The sequence below is a fragment of the Denticeps clupeoides genome, chromosome 5, assembly GCF_900700375.1.
Source record: "Denticeps clupeoides chromosome 5, fDenClu1.1, whole genome shotgun sequence".
NCBI classification, from domain to species: domain Eukaryota; kingdom Metazoa; phylum Chordata; class Actinopteri; order Clupeiformes; family Denticipitidae; genus Denticeps; species Denticeps clupeoides.
In genome coordinates, this window is record NC_041711.1 from 27,559,361 (window position 1) to 27,582,884 (window position 23,524).

The 23,524-nt window shown below is 43.5% G+C and overlaps 1 protein-coding gene across 4 annotated transcripts; it reads right to left on the reverse strand.

Moving 5' to 3' along the window:
* Positions 1 to 3,338: 3,338 nt before the first annotated feature.
* On the reverse strand, positions 3,339 to 22,668 carry mtmr11 (myotubularin related protein 11). 4 transcript variants are annotated; one of them, XM_028978912.1, is made up of 17 exons: positions 22,574 to 22,668; positions 16,211 to 16,280; positions 12,705 to 12,841; positions 12,383 to 12,452; positions 12,151 to 12,290; positions 11,039 to 11,123; positions 10,409 to 10,556; positions 10,109 to 10,196; positions 9,657 to 9,745; positions 9,419 to 9,543; positions 8,070 to 8,148; positions 7,808 to 7,878; positions 6,826 to 6,998; positions 6,337 to 6,507; positions 5,741 to 5,956; positions 5,036 to 5,320; positions 3,339 to 4,933 (listed from the first exon to the last, which is right to left on the reverse strand). In XM_028978912.1, exons 2-17 carry the CDS (start codon positions 16,272 to 16,274, stop codon positions 4,496 to 4,498), a joined length of 2,379 nt encoding a protein of 792 aa, XP_028834745.1. In that variant the 5' UTR covers positions 16,275 to 16,280; positions 22,574 to 22,668; the 3' UTR covers positions 3,339 to 4,495. The 4 variants fall into 4 exon arrangements, with proteins under 4 accessions (XP_028834745.1, XP_028834744.1, XP_028834743.1 ...); XM_028978911.1 differs by lacking the exon at positions 22,574 to 22,668 and adding an exon at positions 20,980 to 21,338 and having other exon boundaries at positions 5,036 to 5,317; XM_028978910.1 differs by lacking the exon at positions 22,574 to 22,668 and adding an exon at positions 20,980 to 21,334.
* Positions 22,669 to 23,524: the final 856 nt, after the last annotated feature.

Here is a 23,524-nt window from a genome sequence, read left to right on the forward strand (position 1 = left end):
ATTCATCCGGCTGAAATTGAGAAAGAGCGTTTCAGGGAGAAGGAGACGTTACTTTCACGCCGCCACAGAGTCCGGTCCTTAACTCCGTTGGGAATCTTTGGCATGTGCTGGAAAAGAATTTGCGCAATGGTTCACCTGTCCCATTATCTCTACGAGATCTTGCTGGAAAAACCTCCTCGACGTTGCCGAAGCTCACTGAAACAATGCCGCAGTGAATGCATGACGTAGTTCTGTCTACATTTACATTTACATTTACAGCATTTATCAGACGCCCTTATCCAGAGTGACATACAATCAGTAGTTACAGGGACAGTCCCCCTTGGAGACACTCAGGGTTAAGTGTCTTGCTCGGGGACACAATGGTTGTAAGTGGGATTTGAACCTGGGTCTTCTGGTTCATAGGCGAGTGTGTTACCCACCACCCTACCATCTGTCTCTGAAATAGCATCAGAATATGGATTCACACAATCATTTCTCTTTCTTAACTGATGGGAGTTTCGTACACATCCACGCTGAAGCAATGGAAAAAGTTCAAATGGTCTGTTTCACACTGACACACTGAGTCCACACTGACCCTGTACCAGCCCGATCGGGGTAATCATGCAAATTCCCTTCTTTAGTAGTAGCCTATAGTGGGTGACACAGTCACCATACGAACCAGAAGACCACAACGTTCACAGGTTCAAACCCCGCTTGTTATTAAAATTGTGTCCTTGAGCAAGACACTTGGTCCTGGTTTTGTGAGTTAATGCTAAATGCTTTAAATGTAAAACATATTATGTTATATATTAGGTCTGGGCCGAGCCACACTGTGTGTTAATAAAAGTCGGCTTCCTCACAGATGTGAGGCTTCCTCACAGATGTGCAGAGCTTCCTTTTTTTATCTTGTGCGTGTGCGTTAAATAAAAAACGGGGTCATACTGAAACATATTTTAACATGAATGCTTGTCAGAGCTGTTTCTTCAGTGGTCCATGCAAGTTCACATAGTCAAGCACACACCTTCCTTCACATAAATACATTTTTCAAATTCAAATTTTATTTGTCACATACACAGTCATACACGGTATGATATGCAGTGAAATGCTTTTTGCGACTGCTTCAGACCACAGTATTGCAAATGTTGCAAGTAAACAATGAACCAATATGCAAATATGCAAACATAACCAAGTATTACACTTTTACGTCTTTAACATAAAATATGTGTAACTGGTAGGGTGAAGGTGTGCAAATGAGTTACATTTTTTTTTTTTTACAATGTTTAAAGAAAAGAGAAAAAGAGCCATAAAAAAAAAAGAGCAGCAGATTTGTGCAAAGTGATTTGTGCAAAAGAGTCCGGAGTGATTGGAGGTGAAAGTGCATGAGTTCTATATACTGTTTTTGAGAGCTTGGACAGCCTGCGGGAAGAAGCTCCTCCTCATTCTCTCTGTGTTGGACTTCAGGGAGCGAAAGCGCTTCTCTGATCGCAGCAGAGAGAAGAGTCCATTGTTTGGGTGGGTGAGGTCCTTCACTATCTTCCTGGTCCTGGTGCAGCACCGTTTGCTGTAGATGGATTGAAGGTCAGGGAGCTTGGTACGGATGATTCGTTCGGCTGATGGAACCACCCTCTGTAGGGCTCGCCTGTCCTACATGGTGCTGATGGTGCAGGAGTAGAAGTTCCTGAGCACCTTGGAGGGCAGTCTGAAGTCTCTCAGGCGTCTGAGGTGGTAAAGACGCTGCCGGGCCTTTTTCACCACGGTGTTGATGTGACAGGACCATGACAGGTCCTGCGTGATGTTAACACCGAGGTAACGGAAGCTGTCCACTCTCTCCACTTTTATATTTAGTGCATTTATCAGACGCCCTTATCCAGAGTGACTTACAATCAGTAGTTACAGGGACAGTCCCCCCCCCCCCGAGACACTCAGGGTTAAGTGTCTTGCTCGGGGACACAATGGTAGTAAGTGGGGTTTGAACCTGGGTCTTCTGGTTCATAGGCGAGGGTGTCACCCACCAGGCTACTACCACCCTACGTATGAAGCAGAATCCTCTTTATTGCGTCTGAAAGCCGCGCGGACGTCCACTCGGGGACACTGACGGTGCAGGTTCAGAAGATTTCCCAACCTCCACGCCGCGCCTTCCAGAACTCGCCTGACACGTTCCGCGCGTCACGCCCACCCACCTGCCGCGAAGCGAAGCCCGTCGACCTTCGTAACGCGGGGGAAATCGTTAGTTAGATGGTTGGGGGTTGTTTTTGTTCGTTGTTGTTGAGGGAATTAAAGACGTGATTACAATGCGCGTCGTGGCGCGTCAGATCTACACGTGAAATGTCGCCTTGTCGTTAAAGAGCAATACATTTTATTTTATTTTACATTTTTTTATTAAGTCCCCGGTACATGACAAGGCGAGGACGAGCGCGTTTATCCAACCGGCGGTCGGCGCGCCGCGACGCGGCTTCAGACCAAAACCGGTTTCCGCCGCGGGTCCCCGGGCGTCTCGGCGCCGGGTCGCCTCGCTCTCCCGATGCCCGCCTCCGTCTCTCGCCTTTCCGGGGACGATGAGAGGGACCGGCATGGACGCGCTGTGGAGGATCTGCGCCGCCATCAGCTTCGACTGCTTTAAAGGCTCGCCGTCGCACAGGTGCGTAGCGCGCGGGTCGCCGCCGTCCGCAAAACGTGTCGTCGTCGAGGGATCCTCACGCCGCCCGCGATTTCGTCCCCAGGTCTGCGGCGAAGCTGAGCTCCAGCCGCGCCGCCAGCGTGGAGAGCAGCTCCCTGACCGGCAGCATCTCGCTGGCCTCGGACGCGCCGCACTGCCAGTGCTGCATCTCGTACGACGCGCGGCTGAAGCGCCTCTCCTGCGGCCACCTGTACTGCGACCCGTGCTCCGACCAGATCGTCAACATGGCCTTCGAGGACATCGAGGGGCTGTCCGAGTACCCCTGCCCCATATGCAAGTCCTTCCGGCAGCTGGAGGGCGCGACCCACTGCTCCCCATTCGGATCCCTGAGGCAACAGGTCGCGGACGAGAAGATGGTGGCGCAGTATTAAAACGGACCTGCTCGATACTGTCGTGGTGTGATCGTACAAGTGATGTGGATAGACGCTCGTTTTTATGCTGGCGATCGGCACAAAGCTGCGCGCAAAATCCAAAATGTCTTCGAAGTGTCTGTAGATGTCCACATGCGTGTGTTATGGAAGCTAACATCTGTGCCAAATAGTATTCAGAGACCGCTGTAAGCATTGTATATATATAATCGTTTTTAAAAGTATTTATAATTTTATTGGTGAAGAACATTGTGGTGTTGTAAAATGTCTTACATTTTATATAGGTTTCTTTAAAAAAATAAAACATCTAAATGTTTTCCTGCAGAAAAGTCACTTGGTAAAGTTTATTTGTTAAGCTCAAGCATGCAACTGGGATTCCATACAAAAAAATTGAATTTTAGAAAATATGTACATGTTCCATCATAATAATGCAATCGCAGTCCTTCAGAAAGTCCCATCAGTGGGCTAAACAAGGTTTAAAAAACCCAGAGGAGCATACAGTTGTTATTCAGCATTGCTCTGCATTACCATGTGCCATCTTCCGTGGGTTATAATGAAAACTGGTTGCTTCTTGGGTAATAAAACCTTTATACCAATTTTCTGAACATCATTCTGAACTAAATGCCGACGGTTGTTAACAGAGAACTGAGAGACGGAACTGAGAATTATACTGAGGGAGAATCTTCCTGTAATAGCATTTTTCAGACAGTACCTTCGATAAACATACAAAACAAATTTAAAACATTTGCTCATTTGTAGGCAAGTTTTAAAATGTAATACTTTTTCTTCTGCTCACATAAGTACTTTATTTACCACACAAATATATGTTTATGACTGTGGCCTTTAGTATTTAAAAAAAAAGCCACAGAATGATCAGATAAATATTTTTGTGCTTCATCATACCTACAAAACACACTGTCACTTAGCTCAAACATTTGCTGATCCTTGTACCATAAGCCGCTGTGGGCATCTTCTCCATTTCTTACACGGGCCTGGGCCGCTAAAGTGACCGTCGCCACCTAGCGTTCATGTAAAGAACCGCAGTCTGTCGACAGCCACTGCTCATCCGCTTCATACGCTTGTATATCACTAGTCCAGTAATAATCTAGCATTAAAAAAAAAAAACAGTATTGTTCATATATTGCCTAAAATGTTGACAAATCAAACCTGTATTTGGCATAAAACTACAATGCAGTGTAAAGTGAACCAGCAGAAAAATTAATACATCAAGAAATGTAAACAGTTTTGGAGCCCTTTGAATACACTTGAACACATATGAAATGCACATATATGTTTATATATGAAAACTTCTAAATAAATTAGAACTGCCTTCTTTTCTAGACTTTAGGAACGTTCCTCTGGATTATACTTCCCCTTGTCCTTAGCATAATCCTCAGGCGTTTGTTGTTCAGTTTTGCACGTAGTGCTATGCTGAAAGAGCCCTTATTTGAGACATTTGCCATGTTCTCTGCTACTGAGAGCTAGGGTTGGCTGAAGAACTGCTGTTCTTGTGCAGCCTGGCATTAGGTGTGGGAACGTAGCGCTGGTTTGATGAGCTCTCTGGCTGGTGACCAAAGAGGAAAGTGTGTTTGCTGCCTTCCCTGCTGATGGGCCTGGGCTGAGCGGAGGCTGCGTTCTGGCCCGTGGTGGTGGTGGTGGTGGTGGTGTGAACGGTGGGAGCCTTTGTCAGAGCCTGGGTGTGGGTAGACCTCGAAATAGGGAAAAGGAATGTACCGTTGTTGGCGTTCTGGTTGATGTTAGACTCAGCCCACTGTGGCTCCTGTTTTTTGCTTACACTGTCTGGTTGACCAGATGTTGAGGAACGAACCAGCATCTGCTGGAGTTGCTGCACCTCCCATGAAAGCTGGTCCACAGGGTGAAGGCAGGATGACATGGGGTGGGTGAAAGCCTGCTCCAGATACATAGAAGTACATTTCACTTAGTCATTCATGGCAGACAAACTCATAATTATAAGAATCAAATGTTTAATTTAAAGAAGCCACAGAAATACCTGAGCATGGAGCACCCCCCTGAGGTAGCAGTCCTTCCACAGTTTAACACAGGGGCCTAGCAGGATGGGTAGCAGGGGCTCTTGGGGCTCCTGCGAGGGCTCAGATGGAGAGCAGACCTTCAGTAGGCGCTCCAGACTGAGCAGCATCTCTGCTGAGGGGGCCCGGCGATGACTCTTCCTGTAGGAGCCCGAGCCACTGCCGTTCCTCCAGGGGAGCAGGTTACAGGGTGAGGAGAAGGAGCCCTTCGACAAGAGGAAGACCAAGCCAGGCAGTCCATCAACCTGCTGAGGGGTATGGTGTACACAGTGGGAAAACAGGATGGTCAGAGTGGTGGGCAGCACTAATGCCTTGGATTTATCTACTGGCATCCAGACCATTTTTCTTCTCTTCACAGATCTGTACTAAAAAAAAAAAATCAGGTCTCTCCTCTAGATACAACAGCTCTGATGAAGTGGGCACATAATTGCAAACTAGAGCAAGTTCTTAAAGACACACAGCTCTTTTTCTTCTGCAGAAAGGTGGCATACATACAGTACATATATTCACAGCATATGTAATATTAAAATAAATAAGTATGTTGATGAAACAGAAAAAAAGAAAAGCTTTAATTCTGTACCATAAGGCTCTGACTCAGATCTCTGTGATGATCTAATGGATTACATTTTTACATTTACAGCATTTATAATGGATAATATGCCTCTTACCCTGTGGCCATCCAGGCAGGTGTTGAGGTTCCCATTAAGCAGCGGTGGAACGGTAGAAGGCTGGGTGGCTGGTTGGGTGAAATGGGCTTGTCTCTCACTGCTGTACTGCAAGGCCCAGTCCCACACCGGGGGAAGAGGGGGGTCTGTGGGATCTTGAGGTGACACCCTGGGCAACTCTCTTAAGCCGTTCACTTGGGTGTAGCTCTGAGAGAGGTGCTGAGAAAGACAGAAGAGATCTGTATGAACACAGGGTGAAGGTTATAACCCAGAGTATAACCCAGGTGAAGGTTAAAAAAAAAAAAAGTAACAGAGCATAATAGAAGTAAAAGTGAATATAATGCGCAGCAAGCACAGCACACAGCACAGAGGACATAAAATGTGTCCTCTGCTTTGAACCATCACCCTTGGTGAGCAGTGGGCAGCCATGACATGCGCCGGCGAGCAGAGTGTAGGGACGGTATTTTGCTCAGTGGCACCTCAGTGGCACCTTGCCGGCTCGGGATTCAAACCAACAACCTTTCGATTGCAGGTTCTCTTCCTTACCCGCTAGGCCATCACTGCCCCAAAGCTTCTTAAAGCCTAAATCTAACCCACACCTGCAGGGGTCGGCTCCTCTCCCTCTGGCAGTTGGCAAGAAATGTGCTGAAGATGGGCAGGTGGAGGCTGTCATGCAGAGCCAGAAGGTAGTCTCCACTCAGCTGAAAGCGAGAAGGGTACTGGGCAAAAAGTTGCCACACACAGTCCAAGAAGAGCTGGAACACCGGAGCCTACGGAGCAGAAGATGAAAGATGATAATTACTTACCAGTATTTATTCATGCAGTATGATCATATACACTTATCTGTCAAAGAATGGACTTCACTAGACCTCTGGTACCAAGCCCACCCAGTATGTCCCACCCACCATTAGGTGCCTTGTTATTCACTTCACTTCAATGGTGTTATGTCTGATCGGTGCTTGTGAAAAAATGAAATTGTGATTTTATATATATTCTATGTATATCAAGATCAACAACTGCGTAATAGTTATATATCATAATACAGCTATTGCATTAAAAGCTTCAGTACTCTTGGTCAGTGCTCTCACCTCTTCCTTTTCGCCGTCACGATGATAATTGACTCTGCTGAGAAAGCGATGACCGGCCATGACCCACTCCTTCTGGATTAGACCCTGTAAGCCCGGCACAGTTCTGCAATGTGCGTCACACATGACTTGGACTAGGCTGGACACCACACAACTCATATCCCGATCTTCTGGTTCTGCAGATAAGAACATTCTCTGTCAATTAATACCACATTACATAATAACAGAACAACAAAAAACATACTTCATCATTATACAAATTTACAATAGAAATTAACACCATTTATGTGAAAGAGTCTGCCCTCTTGTGGCCATCTAAATTCCTTTCCCCACATCTGGTTACTCAAATAGTCTGTTCTTAATTATGTTTCGCAGTAAAGCCTGAATTTACAGCTCCTTTTTTAGTGTGTGGTGTGAGGCTACATTTATTATGCTAACCTAAATTGTGAAATGTCCTGGGCTTCAACAGATAACGATAAAAACTTTTTAAATTGCCCAGGAAAGTAGGCTACACCACATCTGGATGCAGTCTCTCCAAACAAATGTGCAAATTTAAATGATAAAATAAATGAGTCAAATGTTATTATAGTGTTATCACAGTATTAAAAAGAAACTGCAATGTCTAAATGAAACTTGTCTTAAATTAACTGCCATTTTGCAATAGCAGGGTGTTGTCTGCAGATACCATTGCATCATTTCTGCAGCTTGTTGGTCAGGACAAAGACAGCTTTACAGTTTGAAAAGACAGACCAGTAGAACCCACTGGCATCAAAATAAAAACACATCCTGGCTGGAGAAAGGCCCAATGTAGAGAAATCCTAGAAAAATATCAAAATGCTATTTCTCACTTGGATGCCAGAGACTGTCACTTATTGTGTAATAAGAGCGTGAGAGTGTGAGATGAAATAACAAACCTGAGACAGAAAGAAGACCACACCGCAAAGTAGAGAAAGTAAAAGTAAGCTGAGGCTGATAACAGACTCACCTTGGAGAACAATGGTAAGGTGGCCGCCTCTGAGCAAGCAAGCCACCTCAGCAGATTTTCTCAAGCAACACCTACAAAAAGAAAAGAATATGGTTTATGAGCAGTCTCCCCTGGCTACCAGCTACCCTATTTGTGAGACCGGGAATGTTTTGAGTCTGCAAGCTAAAAGTGGCAGTACACTACATGGCAATGCTACAGAAGCAGCAGTGTTAATGTTGGTTTCGCTCTAAAACTCATGTGCAGCATGCATAGGAGGTGCTACCTTGTGTAGTCCAGCCAGCGAGTGCCCTCTAGCGAAGAAAGCCATTTATCATCCGGGACAGACACAGATGCTGAGATGTCTGGTGGGAACGAGATTTTAGACAAAATCACAAATACAGAATAAAAGAACAGTTTACACACCCAGAACACTGTTGTATGTATGTAAGAAGGAATGCTGGTAAGCACCTTCATCATTCATTCAATTATTTTGCACATTTTCATCTGGTCTGAATATTCACTACAAGGTGCCACATATTTAGATAGACATATTTCACTATTTTCCAGTGAATTGCGTGTGTGTGTGTGTGTGTGTGTGTGTGTGTGTGTGTGTGTGTATATATATATATATAATGCGTGCGTGTGTGTGTGTGTATATTTATATTTCTAGGTAGTGGTGGCCTAGCGGGTAAGAAGTGGACCCATAATCATTAGGTTGCCAATTCAAATCCTGCTGCCAAGGTTCCACTGAGTAAGGTACAGTGCCCACATACTTTCATTGCTGCCCACTGCTCACCAAGGATGATGGATAAATGCAGAGGACATGTTTCATTGTGTCACCGTGTGCTGAGCTGCAGTGTTGCACAATGACTTCACTTTCACTTAGTTTATATTTAATTTATCAGTTACTAATTAATTAACTTATTTTAGTATTCTATTGTACATGGGATCTATAAAGTCAAGTCTATCTCAACTGATTTTTAATGGTTCTGAATTATTTTTCATTTATGTGCCAAACAGTTGGTGACAAAATGCTAATGATCCTAATTTATCATTCCAGCTACAGGCCCACATGACACAAGCAACAGGAAATAAGCTCAAAAGCATTTTGTTAATTATTTAAGGACTTCAGATCATATGAACAATGCATGGAACTGTGCAGGGACACTACAGACATACGTTCCAGGACAGGCCTCACCACTGTGTGGAATTCAGTGGGTCACTGAAGGCTTTACCACAGAATGTGCTATTATACTCCACCACTAACAACAAGGCTAAGACTCACAGTCGCAGTCTCTTTTTTTCTTCTTCTTATAAATACTTTTCTGGGCAAGACTAATGGAAACCCGTCCATATGCTCCATATTTCATCAACACAAACATTCATTGAATTTCTTGCTGTAGTGGCTTTGGGATGATTTGATATGGCACATTTATTCTAGGCTTATTTCAGGTATGAGCGTCACAGTCAAAACAGAAATGACCACATCCTCTGCACTGAACAATGCTTGTGACGAGGTTTAAAAAAAACACATTTGGAAGGAAATAAATGATTAATGCACCAAATAATTCAATATGCAGCAAAAAATCAGCACACAAAACATAGATGTAGATAAATGAGGTCAGCACCAACCCCCTAGGCACAGCGCTCTAAGACGGCTGTACGCCAGCTGGATATCAGGAGGAGAGGGCATCTCTTCTGCCAGGTCCACAACTACACACAGCTGCTGCCCACCAAAGAGAACCAGCTCCAGGTTCCTTCATCCAGAAAAACAAGACTGTTACCCCAGTGCCTCAGACAGGCTCAGACCTTAAATTATCAAGTTGAGGCATATTTCTTCAAAGGTAGTGATCACTGCAATACCATATACCTGATGTCATCTTTCTCGTGATAGATGTTGTTCTGAAAGCTGGCCATCCGTAACAAGTTGCTACCTCTAGGGTGCCGCCAACACCATCGCTGAGGAATAAGAGAGTCAGTCAAAGGTCAGAGTGGGTACTATGGATCACATGCTGGCCCAAGTGGATTCAAATGGTTGTAGTAATTGCCACATCGTCTCTCTCATGTCCTGGTTTGCATTGTAGTTATGCAATATTTCTCATCTCCCAGGTATCTGTACCAGCCTTAATTCAGTCTACATTTGTCCACTTTTGCATGTTGTATGTCATTTGCTTAAGCGCATGCTTTATGATCAGCTTCTTTATGTTAATTTGATTTTCTTCTCCTCCTTCATGCTTTGTCCCATTATGATTGATCATAGATAATTAGGCATTTATGAGTGCTCAGCTGTCTGGGTTAAGAACTTCCAATGTATCAACTTACTGGTATGCGCCCCTCATGGAAATGGGCAAAAGTCTTCTTCAGCTCAGTGTCCAGGACTTTCTGAGGCACCACATTAAACCTTGACAAACTGCCAATAACGAGAAAAAAAGAACCAGAAATACATCTCATACACTAAAAGCCATGTCACTATTTCCAGAGACCCTACATCTAAGAGGGGTATCTCACAAAAGAACTTAACACCACTTTTACTGTTAAATGAGCCAATGAGAAATCTTTTAAGTGGACCAACAGGATATTAGGTAGAACATTTTAAATAAAAATAAATAAATAAAAGTCCACCTGGTGGCCATCTCAAAGCGGTCATTGACTGAGCTGACCCTCCAGCCTGTTGCTCCTGTCCTCTCCAGCTCCTGCTCCCAATCAGCTGAACTCTCAAACCAGTTCATGCTGAGGTCACGCTTCCGGTTGCTAAGGAACTGCTTCATCTCTGCATTTAGGAAACAGGTAAGTACAACATGAGTCACACTGAAATACAGTAAATGAGCAGAATTTGAGAAATTTTGCAATGTTAGGAACTCCTCATTAATTGAGCATGTGTAAAACTGAAAGGGTCTAACCAAAGGCCAGATGGCTGCAAGCTTCAGATTACTGCTATATTATTTATGTTTCCAACGGGCCTCCTTCTACTGAGAGCTGAGCGTAGCTCACATTTCTGCCTATGTGGCGTCGGAACGTCCGCTGCCACACGAGTGCAGGTAATTACCCTCCAACGTCAACATAACAAGTTCATCCACTTTCAAAGATAACACCTCCCAAGCAAATTTAGCAGGAACATCTCAACACCTATGTAATTGCAAAAGCTTGATGCCTTAAACAAAGGTCTGTTCAGAACGTAGAGTTAACAGAATTTATAAAAAAAAAAAAAAAATTCCAGAGCAACCATCAGGAAGCAGAACAAGCAAAACTTACCAATACTACCGAGCGCTGCATTCTGGAAAGAGAGAACACTTCCAGGCTTCAGAGGCTGATAAATCTTGGCAATTTCATGGGTTATCTAGAAAGAACAGATAATCAATAAAATGCCCATAAAACACATGTTAATGGTCAGGCCTCAAAAATGATATATTGATCTGAGCGAAAATGGCAGAATAATAGCTTCCATTCTGGAGAACCAGGAACCACATCAACAGCGGTTCAGAGCTTCAGAGCTCCCCCCCCCCCCCCCCCCCCCAGGTTCCGGTTCAAACTAATTATCGCTCATTTAATAACATCTTTGATTTTCATAGTAATTAGTGGTAAGGCCAATTGACATTTAGAGAGAGAAACCAGGATTTTAAATAAAAATACAAGTGGTACGGATTGGCGAGAGGGCACTGACACGCGTGCTGCACTGTCATTTTTGCGAGGAGTGGATATTTCTGTGGCAGGTCGGCATAATCAAAATCTCTCCTGTTGGCCAAATTTATATAGAATACCATTTATACCAGGCAGCATCATATTTTGGGCTATGCAGGACACAGTGACGGGGCCATGTGACACCTCTCACACTTTGTATACTACAGTGTGATACAATTTCATGCTGGATGCAATACAGCGTCTGCAGCTGTGCTCACTTGTGGCATAGCCACTCACTCTTGAAATAAAGACATCATGTCCTGAAACACCACAGAGGCACTAATGGTGATGGTTAAATGCAGAGGACACATTTAATTGAGTGCACCGTGTTATGTGCTTGCTGTGCTTCACAATGACAATCACTTCACATTCACTTTACAGAGCTGTGGAGCTGAAGCTGAAAAAATAAAAACAATAATGAAAGTTTCTAGCCATTAACATTGTGAACTTGAATCTGGCATTGAGTGTGCGGAGTTTGCATGCTCTCCCTGTGTTGCTGTGGGTTTCCTCTGAGTTGTTCGGTTTCCTCCCGCTGCCCAAAGGTATGCATGCTAGGTGGATTTGTGACTAAATTCTCCATAGGTATGAGTCTGTGAGTGAGTGGTGTGTGTGAATAAACATGTTTGATGCTTAATTTGATTGGTGGTTTACATTTTTTGTTTATCTCTTTGGTTAAAGCCACACACCTCCACAGCTTGCTTCTCAGGAGTTAGCCGATCAAACAGGAAGCAGAGGACTCTCAGGTCTCTGCAGTACAGCACCAGCTCTTCAGGAGTGAACTTTAGAGAGGAGCTGGGTGTCACAAGTTTGGTGCGGGTGGGTCCCACTGCAGCATCACACAACACAACAAGAGAGGATTTTAGTCATCATCCTAACAGCAGTGAATATGCAGACAGCCCAGATGAACAAACATCTCACCTGCTACCACCTTCTCTATGGAGGCAAGAGCGACATCGTGGTCCCCCAGAAGCACGGGGTCTGCATTGTCCTAGAAAAACATGGCATAGTAAATGCTGCTTAGGATGGTAAATATGCAGCCCAGTTTGTCTGTGCTGCACTTCATGCCAGTATGTAACTTTGTTTAGTTATTTAAATGCTGTTTCGTTTCACTATGTACTGTCTAACATCTACGTAGCTGAAATTACAATAAAGCTCATCTTCAACTCAACTAAAATGCATATGAAATAATATGTTGGTTTGGCAGCTCTGAGGCAGCCCTGTGTCTGGGCTCAGCACTAACATTGGGCTTCGGACTGTCCTGGGGTACGAAGGCCACCCTGAAATCGGTGCAGAAGAGAGTACCAGCCAGCCAGCCACCCCCCTCTTTGGCAGACAGCTTCTTCCTCACCAGAGTAGCTCTCTGTAAAACACATTCTCCTGGGGAATAAAGAAAAGGAAAAAAAAACACAAAGGATCCAGCCGTGAACTAAAGCCCCAAACTGTTTATCTTCTGTTACTGTTAAAATGATGAAGACGCTTTTAAAATTGTATTGCATGCTTGTGCTCGGTGACATGGACTACTGTACATCTCCTGGTCTGCAGAGCTAATAAAACTGCAGGCCTCAGATTTTGGCGGAGTCGAGAGCTGCATGCTTTACTCCTGAGTCATGAGGACCTGCAGTTCTCATTTCTGCTCTCTCCAGAATGCCAACCTGCCCATTCCAGCTGAGTGCAAATATAACAAAGGCAACATTTTTCAGCCCACCGTCTCACTGATCAGTGCCCATGCTCAAAGCTGTGTATCAATGCTGTGAGCAATTTTATTTAACCCGTATTTGCGGGTTTATTTATGTGAAATTAAGGATTTTTATTAACGTCTACCAAAATGGTGCAGAGGCGTACAACAAAGCTCTGAAGCAGCAAAATTTATAATGGTGTCCCGCAGCAAAAAAAAAAAAAAAAGCTTCTGCGCACACTGCTGTTTCCATGGCAACAAGGTCCAGCGGACAATAATAGGCCTTGTTGTCACTTTTAGTGCTCCTGCAGACACTCACAGGAAAACGAAATGAAATAACCCAGTTTTACTGTCTGAGACAACAAAACGTGCCTCAAACACAGTATTAAATAGGAGAAAATAAGAGAGTAATTAAGGACAGCACAAACATGGCAGGCTCTGCTTCATCATTTGGGACTGAGACAATTATAGGCAGTAACTACACAGCCATGATTATCCAGATGTAAGCAGGCTCTAAAACCCTGGATGAAAAATGTCTGGAGGGGGCGAAAAAAGCCACTGAAGTCAAACTCTGCACATTTAACCTCATAAGCAGACATGGAAAACACAGGACGAGCCTCCTCTCAGTTTCCAAGTGAGGTTTTACTTGATTTTAATGCTTCCCATGGGTGTAGTGGAGCTCTGAAATTCTTCAGGCATCATGGGACACAGATGTTGCAGAGGCACAGGATGTGCAGAAGGAACAAGGAAACCGAGCTGCTGGAGCACTAAAAATACACTCAGCGCACTACTGAGACTTCTTGTAATTGGGGCTGATGACTCGAACTGGAAACCTCTTTTTCAATAAAGGACGCAGCCACGTTAGAGTCATCCTCAAATGAGTTCGGTGTTGTGGAGCTTCAAGAAACAAAAGTGTTGACAAAAGATTAACCACACAAATCACACAGAGCTGATGCCCATTTCCTTTTATTTTCAAGCCTTTCGGGGCATAACAATGCTTTCCTGGCCCGTTCACAGAGGGCACTGATTCCTTCATAGAATAAAACCATTCCACATCTGGTAAACATAACACGAAGTGTAGATATTGTTAAATCTGCTCTCAAAAACAGAGACATAAACAAACTGGTAGGTGGAAATCACTCACTCACTGACTTTACAATCCTATTTAAAAAAAAAAAAAAAAAAAAAAAAGAGGTGAAATAACAAAATAATGAAAAATGCATTACAAATGGGACATTATTCAGTAAGTCTCTTTTAGTATGCCAATATATTATATATTCTACTTAGAAGTATACAGTATATACTATACATGTTAATCACTGTGACTAATTTATTAATATTTAATGCTTTAAAATAAATTTTATTTAAACAGTTGTGTTTTGTTTAATTCCTGTGTGGGTCTGACCTTTGACAGCACTGCAAAATGCATCCTAGTCAGAGACAATCCCTACAAGATGAGTTTTAGGGTAGATTAATTTTTATCGTGTGTATTTACATAATTTTCAAAAGAAGCAGACCAGGCATGACCAGAAGAGAGAGAGAGAGAGAGAGAGAGAGAGAGATCCCAGTGTACTGAGTGTATTGAGTCCAGCACACTGCTCAGCCTCTTTTGTCCAACACAAAGCACTACTGTTGGGCTCATGGGATTGTGAGATTGTGTGAGGAGGGCGACAGCCCCAACTACCCAGGATGTACATTAAACTCATTCATCCATTCCAGCGCATCCATGACCCATTCACCCCCATGGCTGATTCAGTTACCAGTGTCCCTGAGCGGGTAGGCTACATGAGAAAGTGATGAACGCCAGTTGAGCCTTACACACGCTACCTCTGACTGTGGTGCTGTGCAACTTGACCCATTTAAACCAGCACACACTACTTTACCCTGACCAATGATTTTCTGTGTCTGCGTGTGTATGTGTGCTCCATGAATGTGTGCTCCTGAAACTGTGAATGGAAAAGGAAATATGATGCTTACCATTTAATATTATATTACACAACTAGATAATGTAGGCATCGAATAATAGCCAGCCTTGTAAAAATCCTATTTACTTAAATAAATGCTGATCTGCAATTGTCCATGCAGGTTCGGAGATTAAATAAATAAATAACTGAGCTACGATGGGAGCAGTGTGATGGCCACCAGAATTCTAATTGAGCTGCAATATCAACAATAATGACAGTCAACTCCAATAAATATGAGCTTTTGCTAAACACACATAAGCCTGTTCTACACAATATGTTGTTTAAAACATTAGAAATCCGTTGTTCTGATTTACAAAGCCAGTCTGTGCTATTTACAATAAGACATCATTTAACACATCATTAACCTGTAAGCCTGAGATTCAAGTTTGAGGCAAAATAACTCAGGAACTAAATGTAAACTGAGCAGCATTCCAAACACAATTCATTTCCAACACAGAGATGAAGAACCACACAAAAGAGGGCGGAGCCTGTTGGTAACACAAATATAAAGATAGGCACAGGGTGGGAATGGCAACAAAGGGGGGCTGGGAAACACATGCTGGCTCCAGCCGAAGTGCTGGGTCCTGATATGAAATGTTAAAGATTAGCCGGCCTTCAGTGGGACATGGGCCTGCCAGCATTCCTGAATAAAGCTGCTCCTGGAAGGCCACACTGCTGACACCCAGAATGCGGTGAAAGGGGGAGGACGGGGTCCTGGCCTCCACACACTGAGGGATTGTTCTCAACAGGACCCACAACTCTGGTCTCCTACATTTTGGTCATATCTATGGCCTAAACTCTTGACATCTGAGGCCTGTGCCAACTGTATGTAGAAGCCGGTGATGATGTGACATATGAATGTTTACTAGTTGATGACAAGGGAGGATGTTCAGAGGCTAAAATGTATTAAATAAAAGGTCACAAAAATGCCCATTAGTCTACCATTTTAAAAATATTTAAAAGCAATTCCTGTCAGTTCCCATAGTGCTTTGCTGCACATACTTTATGCTTTAGAGCAAGCAAAACATAACTAACCAGTGGTGGTGCCACCGAGAATATTCAGCTCTGTTTCTGTGTGGATTTGTCATATTAGTTCATTCAGCTCACCTGGTAAACAGCAGAGACCAAACATGTCCCTTCCTCGAGCATGGGGACCACTATGGCTCAGCATTCTCTCCTGCATGTGAATAAAAAAGATGAAATGAACCAAAGTGGAGCAGGATATTTGCATCTTGCAGGTTATTTGTATATGTACTGGTTCAAATGAGACAGAACTACTGACACTCACTGATGACCAGAAAATTGGGTTTCAGTGTTGTACAGAGGCATGGGCAAAATTTGTAGGGCTCACATCCATCCCATTCCGGTCATCGTTCTGTACCAATCAGTTATGACACCAAAACCTGGAGCTCTGTCCATGATTCTGTGTTTCCACAGCTCTGCAGGCCAGCCACTTCACAGTTGACAGTGGAACAGAGCTGCATGGTGGCGGCGGCCCAGCAGCTGCCGATTCTCACACATGTGGGCTCACTTAGCACAGCCTACATCCTCCACCTTAACCACCATCCCAAACTCCCTCCAGTTCGTTTCACAGTAGAACACACACGAATAATGCTTAATTAGCATATTCTAGTATTACAGACTAAATGGCAAAAAATTCACAGCAGCAGGAGGAGATGCCAACAACTAACTGTTTATTCTACCTACTGTATAAGTGGCCCATGACTTCCCATAGACCCTAATCCAGTCATCATTTGTATGTTCAAGCTTGCAAATCCAAAAAAGACAGTTTTATGTGGATTAATGTTATTAACAAGCCAATCATTCAATGTTCGCAACACATATTATTAACCAAAAACACAGATAGAAAATAATAAGCCGGAAACCGGAGTCCCAACCATAAATTTTTTTTGTCTGGCTCATTTCCTCCAGACCCTCAGATGTTTAACTAACTCGCACCCTCTCCGGCTGTAGAACAATGAGACTCTTTTGTGCATTATGAACTGGACTCAGAGTGCTGGTTCAGCTAACCAGATCCACTAATCCACCAGCCATCTGAATAGAAACTGGAACAGAAAAAACAAAGCACGGTGCTGACTGCGTTCAGCTGTTCACTCCTTTTACCCCCCAAATAAGCCATGGCGAAGTTTTTTAGTGGAAATGCTGCCCCAGTTTTTCTCGAAAAGGTTTTAATGGCTCGAGAGAGAAATAACATAATCCCGTCTCAGAAACAGCAGCATGTGCTCTGCTGGTCATTACACGTGTGAGGAAACATTTGCAACGTTGCTGAAAACGTTCATTCCTAGCTGGATGCTTAAATTCAAACACAAATTTGAATTAAAGGGACAACCTGTTGTGTGATCCCATCCCTCATTGAAGTTCTCTTTTAGTCTAGGATTAGGCTTAATGTATGAATGGGAAACTGACCCCTAATCACCATGTTGTTGCTTTATATGTAATCTGTATATAATGAACAGTGGTGGATGAAGTACACAAGCCACATACTTGAGTTAAAGTAGAGATACACAAGGTAAAATTGAACTACCATTAAAATACAATAATCAACCACAAAAGTACATTCACGGCATTTATCAGACGTCCTTATCTAAACTTACAATCGGTAGTTACAGGGACAGTCCCTTTGGCCTTGAGGAGTACCAAAAGTAAAATTATAGTTATTTATTATGGTTCTAATGTTCTATGATTCGTTTTGTAAGAGCGTTCTTGCTTAATCAACTAACTGTAGGTCACTTTTAGCATAAAGGGGCAGTGGTGGCCTAGAGGTTAAGGAAGCAGCCCCGTAATCAGAAGGTTGCTGGTTCAAATCCCAATCCGCCAAGGTGCCACTGAGCAAAGCACCGTCCCCACACACTGCTCCCCAGGCGCCTGTCATGGCTGCCAAATGCTCACCAAGGGTGATGGTTAAAAGCAGAGGACACATTTTGTTGAGTCGCAATCTTTTAACATTATCATTAAAATGATCATCAGCACAAAACATTCGGTGAAACACAGTGACTATTGAGTAAAGGGTTTGAGAACGATGTTTTAAACCTGGCCAAGTCATATTTAGTATAATAGTAATATCAGTGTTATTTTGATTGTCTGCAATGAACACGTTTGTCATTTACATTTATAGTATTTATCAGACGCACTTATCCAGAGCGACTTACAATCAGTAGTTGCAGGGACAGTCTCCCAGGAGCAATTTAGGGTTAAGTGTCCTGCTCAGGGACACAATGGTAGTAAGCGGGATTTGAACCCGGGTCTTCTGGTTCATAGGCGAGTGTGTTACCCACTAGGCTACTACCACCCTCTTTGTCGCCCTGTGTGCAGGGTCGTATTGAAAATTCAATCTTGGTCGCCCTGGAAAATAAATCCCGGTTAAAAAGTTGCAGATTCCCACCATCATGCAGCAAAGAAAAAATTCAGGGAGAGATTTGGGACAGAGCCGCACAAATTTCCGGAAAAAAACAGAGGGTGATAAGAGATAGTTATGCTACAGTTATGTCACTGTGTAATAAATGGTTTAGTGTTCCTCTGATTGCGTAAAAAAAGATCTTAATGGAATTCTGTGTAGTTAGTGATACTGAACTGGATTTATAAATTGTATTTTGTAATTCGGGAAATCAATGGTCAAAACCACATTTTTTGTGTGCGGTACATTCTTGGGCCAAAAAAACATGATTTGGATTCCGATTCTGTAATAGGTCTCTGACGACCTCCAAGATTACACCACAACTCCCTCTTAGCACTTCAGACATGCTCCATTTTGCATGGCCGATAAGCTGAGCTCCACCCTGGACAACCCCGCTGGGAACAGAGCTGCTTCTGGGCTTTGTTGTATTCTAGAACTTGGTAAACATTTGGATGAAAGAGCATTCCACCACAGTCCCCCCCCCCGCTCCACATGAAAAGAGTGCAGCGAGGGGAGATGACGCCACAAACCCAATAAACAAAATGGCAGCAGCACAGGAATTAAACGGAGACCATGAATGCACAGTTAACAACTAATACTACAAAAAAAAGGTTTTGTGTTTCCGACTGGATTTTGCTGAGTGGGCACTCTCACTCTCACTACATGTCTTCACCACGCCAGTCTTCTTCCTCTGTAAAAGCTTGCTAAGGATCACAATCCAATCATAATTCCCAGTTAAACTGCTCTCCCCCTTCTAAACTGGAAAATATTACCACCTTCGCGTGGAGCATATTAGGTCTTCTCATTCATTTCACGTTTTTCTCCGGGCCAAGGCTTGGAAAAAAGCAAAAAAAAAAAAACATTCTTGTCCAGCCATGACTGATGACAACGCCCCGTTTCGAAGGGCTGCTCTTGCATCAGGACATTACACATTTTTCCAAAGTCAAAATGAAAAGAATTTACATGAAACAAGACTCTAAAATGCAATTCAGCCTGTGTGTAATGTGTATGCTAGGTCACTTTTGTGTTTTGCTAAATAGGAAACTTTAAAGTCAGGCTTTCCATTCAGGCAACGTCAGCAGGCAAGGAGGGAATAAGATTTAAGGCCACATGGAGCTAAATGTGCCACAGTTTTTAAAGACTTGAGGTGGAAAGAGGTTCAGTGTTTAATATGAAAATGTATAGTTCCATTTAATAAAATTCCTTTTTTTTTTTTTGTGGTGACGTGTCGTGGAGCAGCAACTTATCACAACATCTTTGCTGCGACCACATACATCAGAATGAAATGAAGTAAAGGTATAAACATCTATGAAACTCAGCAGCCGATCACTAGCAATGTTTCATTTTGAAACCATGACATCGCTCACATTACTTTAGGAAGGAAAACTCAGCGGTCTGTGTGCTGTTTGGGAGTGGTTTGGGGCTTTAGATCCTTATATGTGTCAAAAACTCCACCGTTTGCTGTGGGTCCGGCGCATTGTGCCGAGGATCAAGTCTGCATTAAACTGCTGGAATCACAGGGTGGACTCTGACCTGTGACCTCTTCACTCTGCCTGGACGAGCAGGTCTAGGAAGACATTTGGTTAATTTCTTGGGCCGGAAAACACCTGCAGCAGCGAAGCTTCTGTAGTGAATCTGTGTTCTACGTTCTATGGAAACGATCAGCATCCATGGATATAACATTTTTAAATGGTAAAACTCTTGCTAAATTTATACATCATGGAGTACTTTGTTCTCTGGCTGGAGGGTATAGAAAAAAAGCCCCAAAGCCCTAAAGAAATTTGCTCCCCCACTCACAGTTTCCATGACAACCCCCAGATGTTGGGGACATCAGGCCAACTCCACATGCGAGTGAAGCCTGATTGGCACAGTTAACAGGCATCTGCTAGCATTTTCCCCTGCGGCTGCTTCACATACTCATGAGCAAAAAGAAGGACAAAAGAAAGGCAGAACGGGGGGAAATACTAACACAGACGGTTAAATTCATTTACGTATCAAAGTCAAAATTGCCTTTGCTTCTGAGGGGGGTGAATTGAGTGTGTCCAACTCTGAAGAAACTTATAAAGGACTTGCCCAAACTTATAAAGGACTTGTCCAAGCCTTCTGTTTGAGAAGTGGGCCGTAGTTGCTGATTCTCGGAAGCCAATAAAGCACAAAACACACCATAAAATGTTCCTAAGCTGCATTACAGGTTGAATATTTCCACATTCTGCAGTGTTTCAAAGCACCTACAACACCCACGGTAACATAAACAGCTACTGAAGCCCAGCTTGGATGCCACGACACTCGTGTCCAACGTGACGGTGGGTTAGTGGAGGCCAACCAACATACAGAAGAAGAAAAAAGTTTTATTTCTGCAAACAGGTTCAAGTCCAGACTTGTAGAGGTCACACCGTAAATAAAAGGTCCCTGTGACGGTGGACGCGACACTAACGGTTCACGGCGCTCCCGAGCGACCTACCTTCACGTCGGGGACCAGCTGCCTGACTTTGAACGTGGTCTTGGATCCCGTCAACATTTTCGCGTCCGGTTACACGAGGTCCACGCAGAAATGTACAAAAAAAAAAAAAAAAAACCCAATGTGCTACGGGCACAAAAGCTCGGAGGTCGAGTTCGAGCACATCCCGCGCTTCGCGGCACTTCCCCCCGCGCCTGCGAGCGGCATCGCGGCGGGACGCGGAGCTGCTGTCCGGGGCTCGACTGGTCCGGGCGGCTGCAGGCAGAAGCAGCGCGGCTCCATTTGTTTACAGCTTCGCCATAGTGAGTGTGACCAAAAAAAAAAAAGAAAAGAAACCCACTGAACGCGAGTCTGTCTGCGCGTCTTAAAGGGCCAGGACCCATTTTTCCTTTTCAGGAAGGGACACAAAAAAAAAAATACATTCATATCCCATTAAAAAAAAAAAAACCCAATTTAGATCCGGAGGAGGGCCGCGTTTCTACTATACTGTAAAATATGAGGCGCAGCCTCCGCGCCGTGGGGGCCGCTGGAGCGACGCCAGGCGAAATGGGACAATTTGGGACCCTGTCGTTTTACGAGCGAACACATGGGCTAGATTACGTTCTTGCGGACAGAGACGGTGTCGCGGCACCTGTCCTTCCGCCAAAAGACCGAGGCTGCTGGAAGGTGAGCGCTGAATAAATCCACAGAACGATCGGGTACTGATTCCCTTTAAGTATATATTCGTAAGGTTAGGATTTCCAGGGATTCGCATCATGCGGCGATAACTTGGATGCTGTTGCCTGGGGGTCTTATACAGTACAGGCCAGAAATTTGGACACACCTTCTCATTCAATGTGTTTTCTTTATTTTCATGACCATTTACGTTGGTAGATTCTCACTGAAGGCATCAAAACTATGAATGAACACATGTGGAGTTATGTACTCAACAAAAAGTGGAGACCTGACCTCCACAGTCACCGGACCTGAACCCAATCGAGATGGTTTGGGGCAATCTGGACCGCAGAGTGAAGGTAAAGGGACCAACAAGTGCTAAACATCTCTGGGAACTCCTTCAAGACTGCTGGAAAACCATTTCAGGTGACGACCTCTTGAAGCTCATCGAGAGAATGCCAAGAGTGTGCAAAGCAGTAATCAGAGCAAAGGGTGGCTATTTTGAAGAAACTCAGTTATTTCACCTTTTTTTGTTAAGTACATAACTCCACATGTGTTCATTCATAGTTTTGATGCCTTCGGTGAGAATCTACCAATGTAAATGGTCATGAAAATAAAGAAAAACACATTGAATGAGAAGGTGTGTCCAAACGTTTGGCCTGTATTGTACATCTTACTTGCAAATCATTCAATCAAAAGGTGGACGTACTTAGAAAATCTGAAATTAATGTAATTTTTCCCATTTCATTCAGTTTGCATATTAACATTTTACATTAAATGGTTACATTAAATGGTACAATGTTAAACTACATTTAACTGTAGGTGTTTTCTTTTAGATTCCCTGGTAAGTAAATGAATTATTAAATTATATATACAGTAACGATAAAAAAAAAAAAAAAAAAAAAAAAAAAAAAACAATAGTGCAACAGCAGCCACATTTTACCTGCAGTGAGGTCCATCCAGTCCCGGCACTACAGTACAAGTTCGGTCTCAGGCCCTCGGTGATCGAACTCTTATGACTGCTTGTAATTGCCTGGTCTTCACTTTATCGCATTTCACAGCTGATGTGCTCAGCATCACACGGAGCGTGGCGAATGGGCTCCCTGCTTCAGCATGTTGCCATGCCATGTGTATACGATATCACTGAGGTTTCATCTGGAAACGGATACCCACATAGCAAAAAGGAGAAATGAAAAGTGATCCGAAAGATATCAGTGCTCCACTTACTAATTTATAACAGCCTCAGTTTGAATGTAGTGAAGCAAAGTGGAATTGGAGAAAAGTTCATGGGGTAAATTGATTTTAGGAAGGCAAGCATGATTTCACTTACATACTACCATGGCTAAGTACACTAGTGTGTGTAAATGCTCGGAATACTTTAGCCATTATGGACCATGATATTTAAATCATGTGATGTTATTACATTAAGGATTTTCAAGAAATCATCCTAAATAAATGATTTTATAAAAAGTGTTTGTGTGGTACTGCACCCAATGTGAAGAAAAAAAGATAGCTGGTTAACCAGATGTGGAAACCATGTGTGACCCTGATAGCAGTTCTGTGGAACATTGTGGAATTCAAACAATGTTTAGTTAGATTAGTGAGCTAATGTGAAGTAAAAAAGCCATTACACTCCCGTGTCAAATTCTGAACCTTTGCAAATAGTGGCACAAGCATGTTCCTTAGACCATGCAGCGCTTTTTCCAGTTTTGGCGTTCCACACGTTTACGTTCAGAAGAAATTGTTTGCAAAGCGGTCCTTCCTGCACAGTGGCACAGAATGGCATGGTTCATAAACTGAACCAAAAATTAAAACAAATCCGAACTATAAAATGAGATGCGAAGTGTGTGAAGAGCAATATGTAAACTACAACACTACAAATGGGCAACACTAG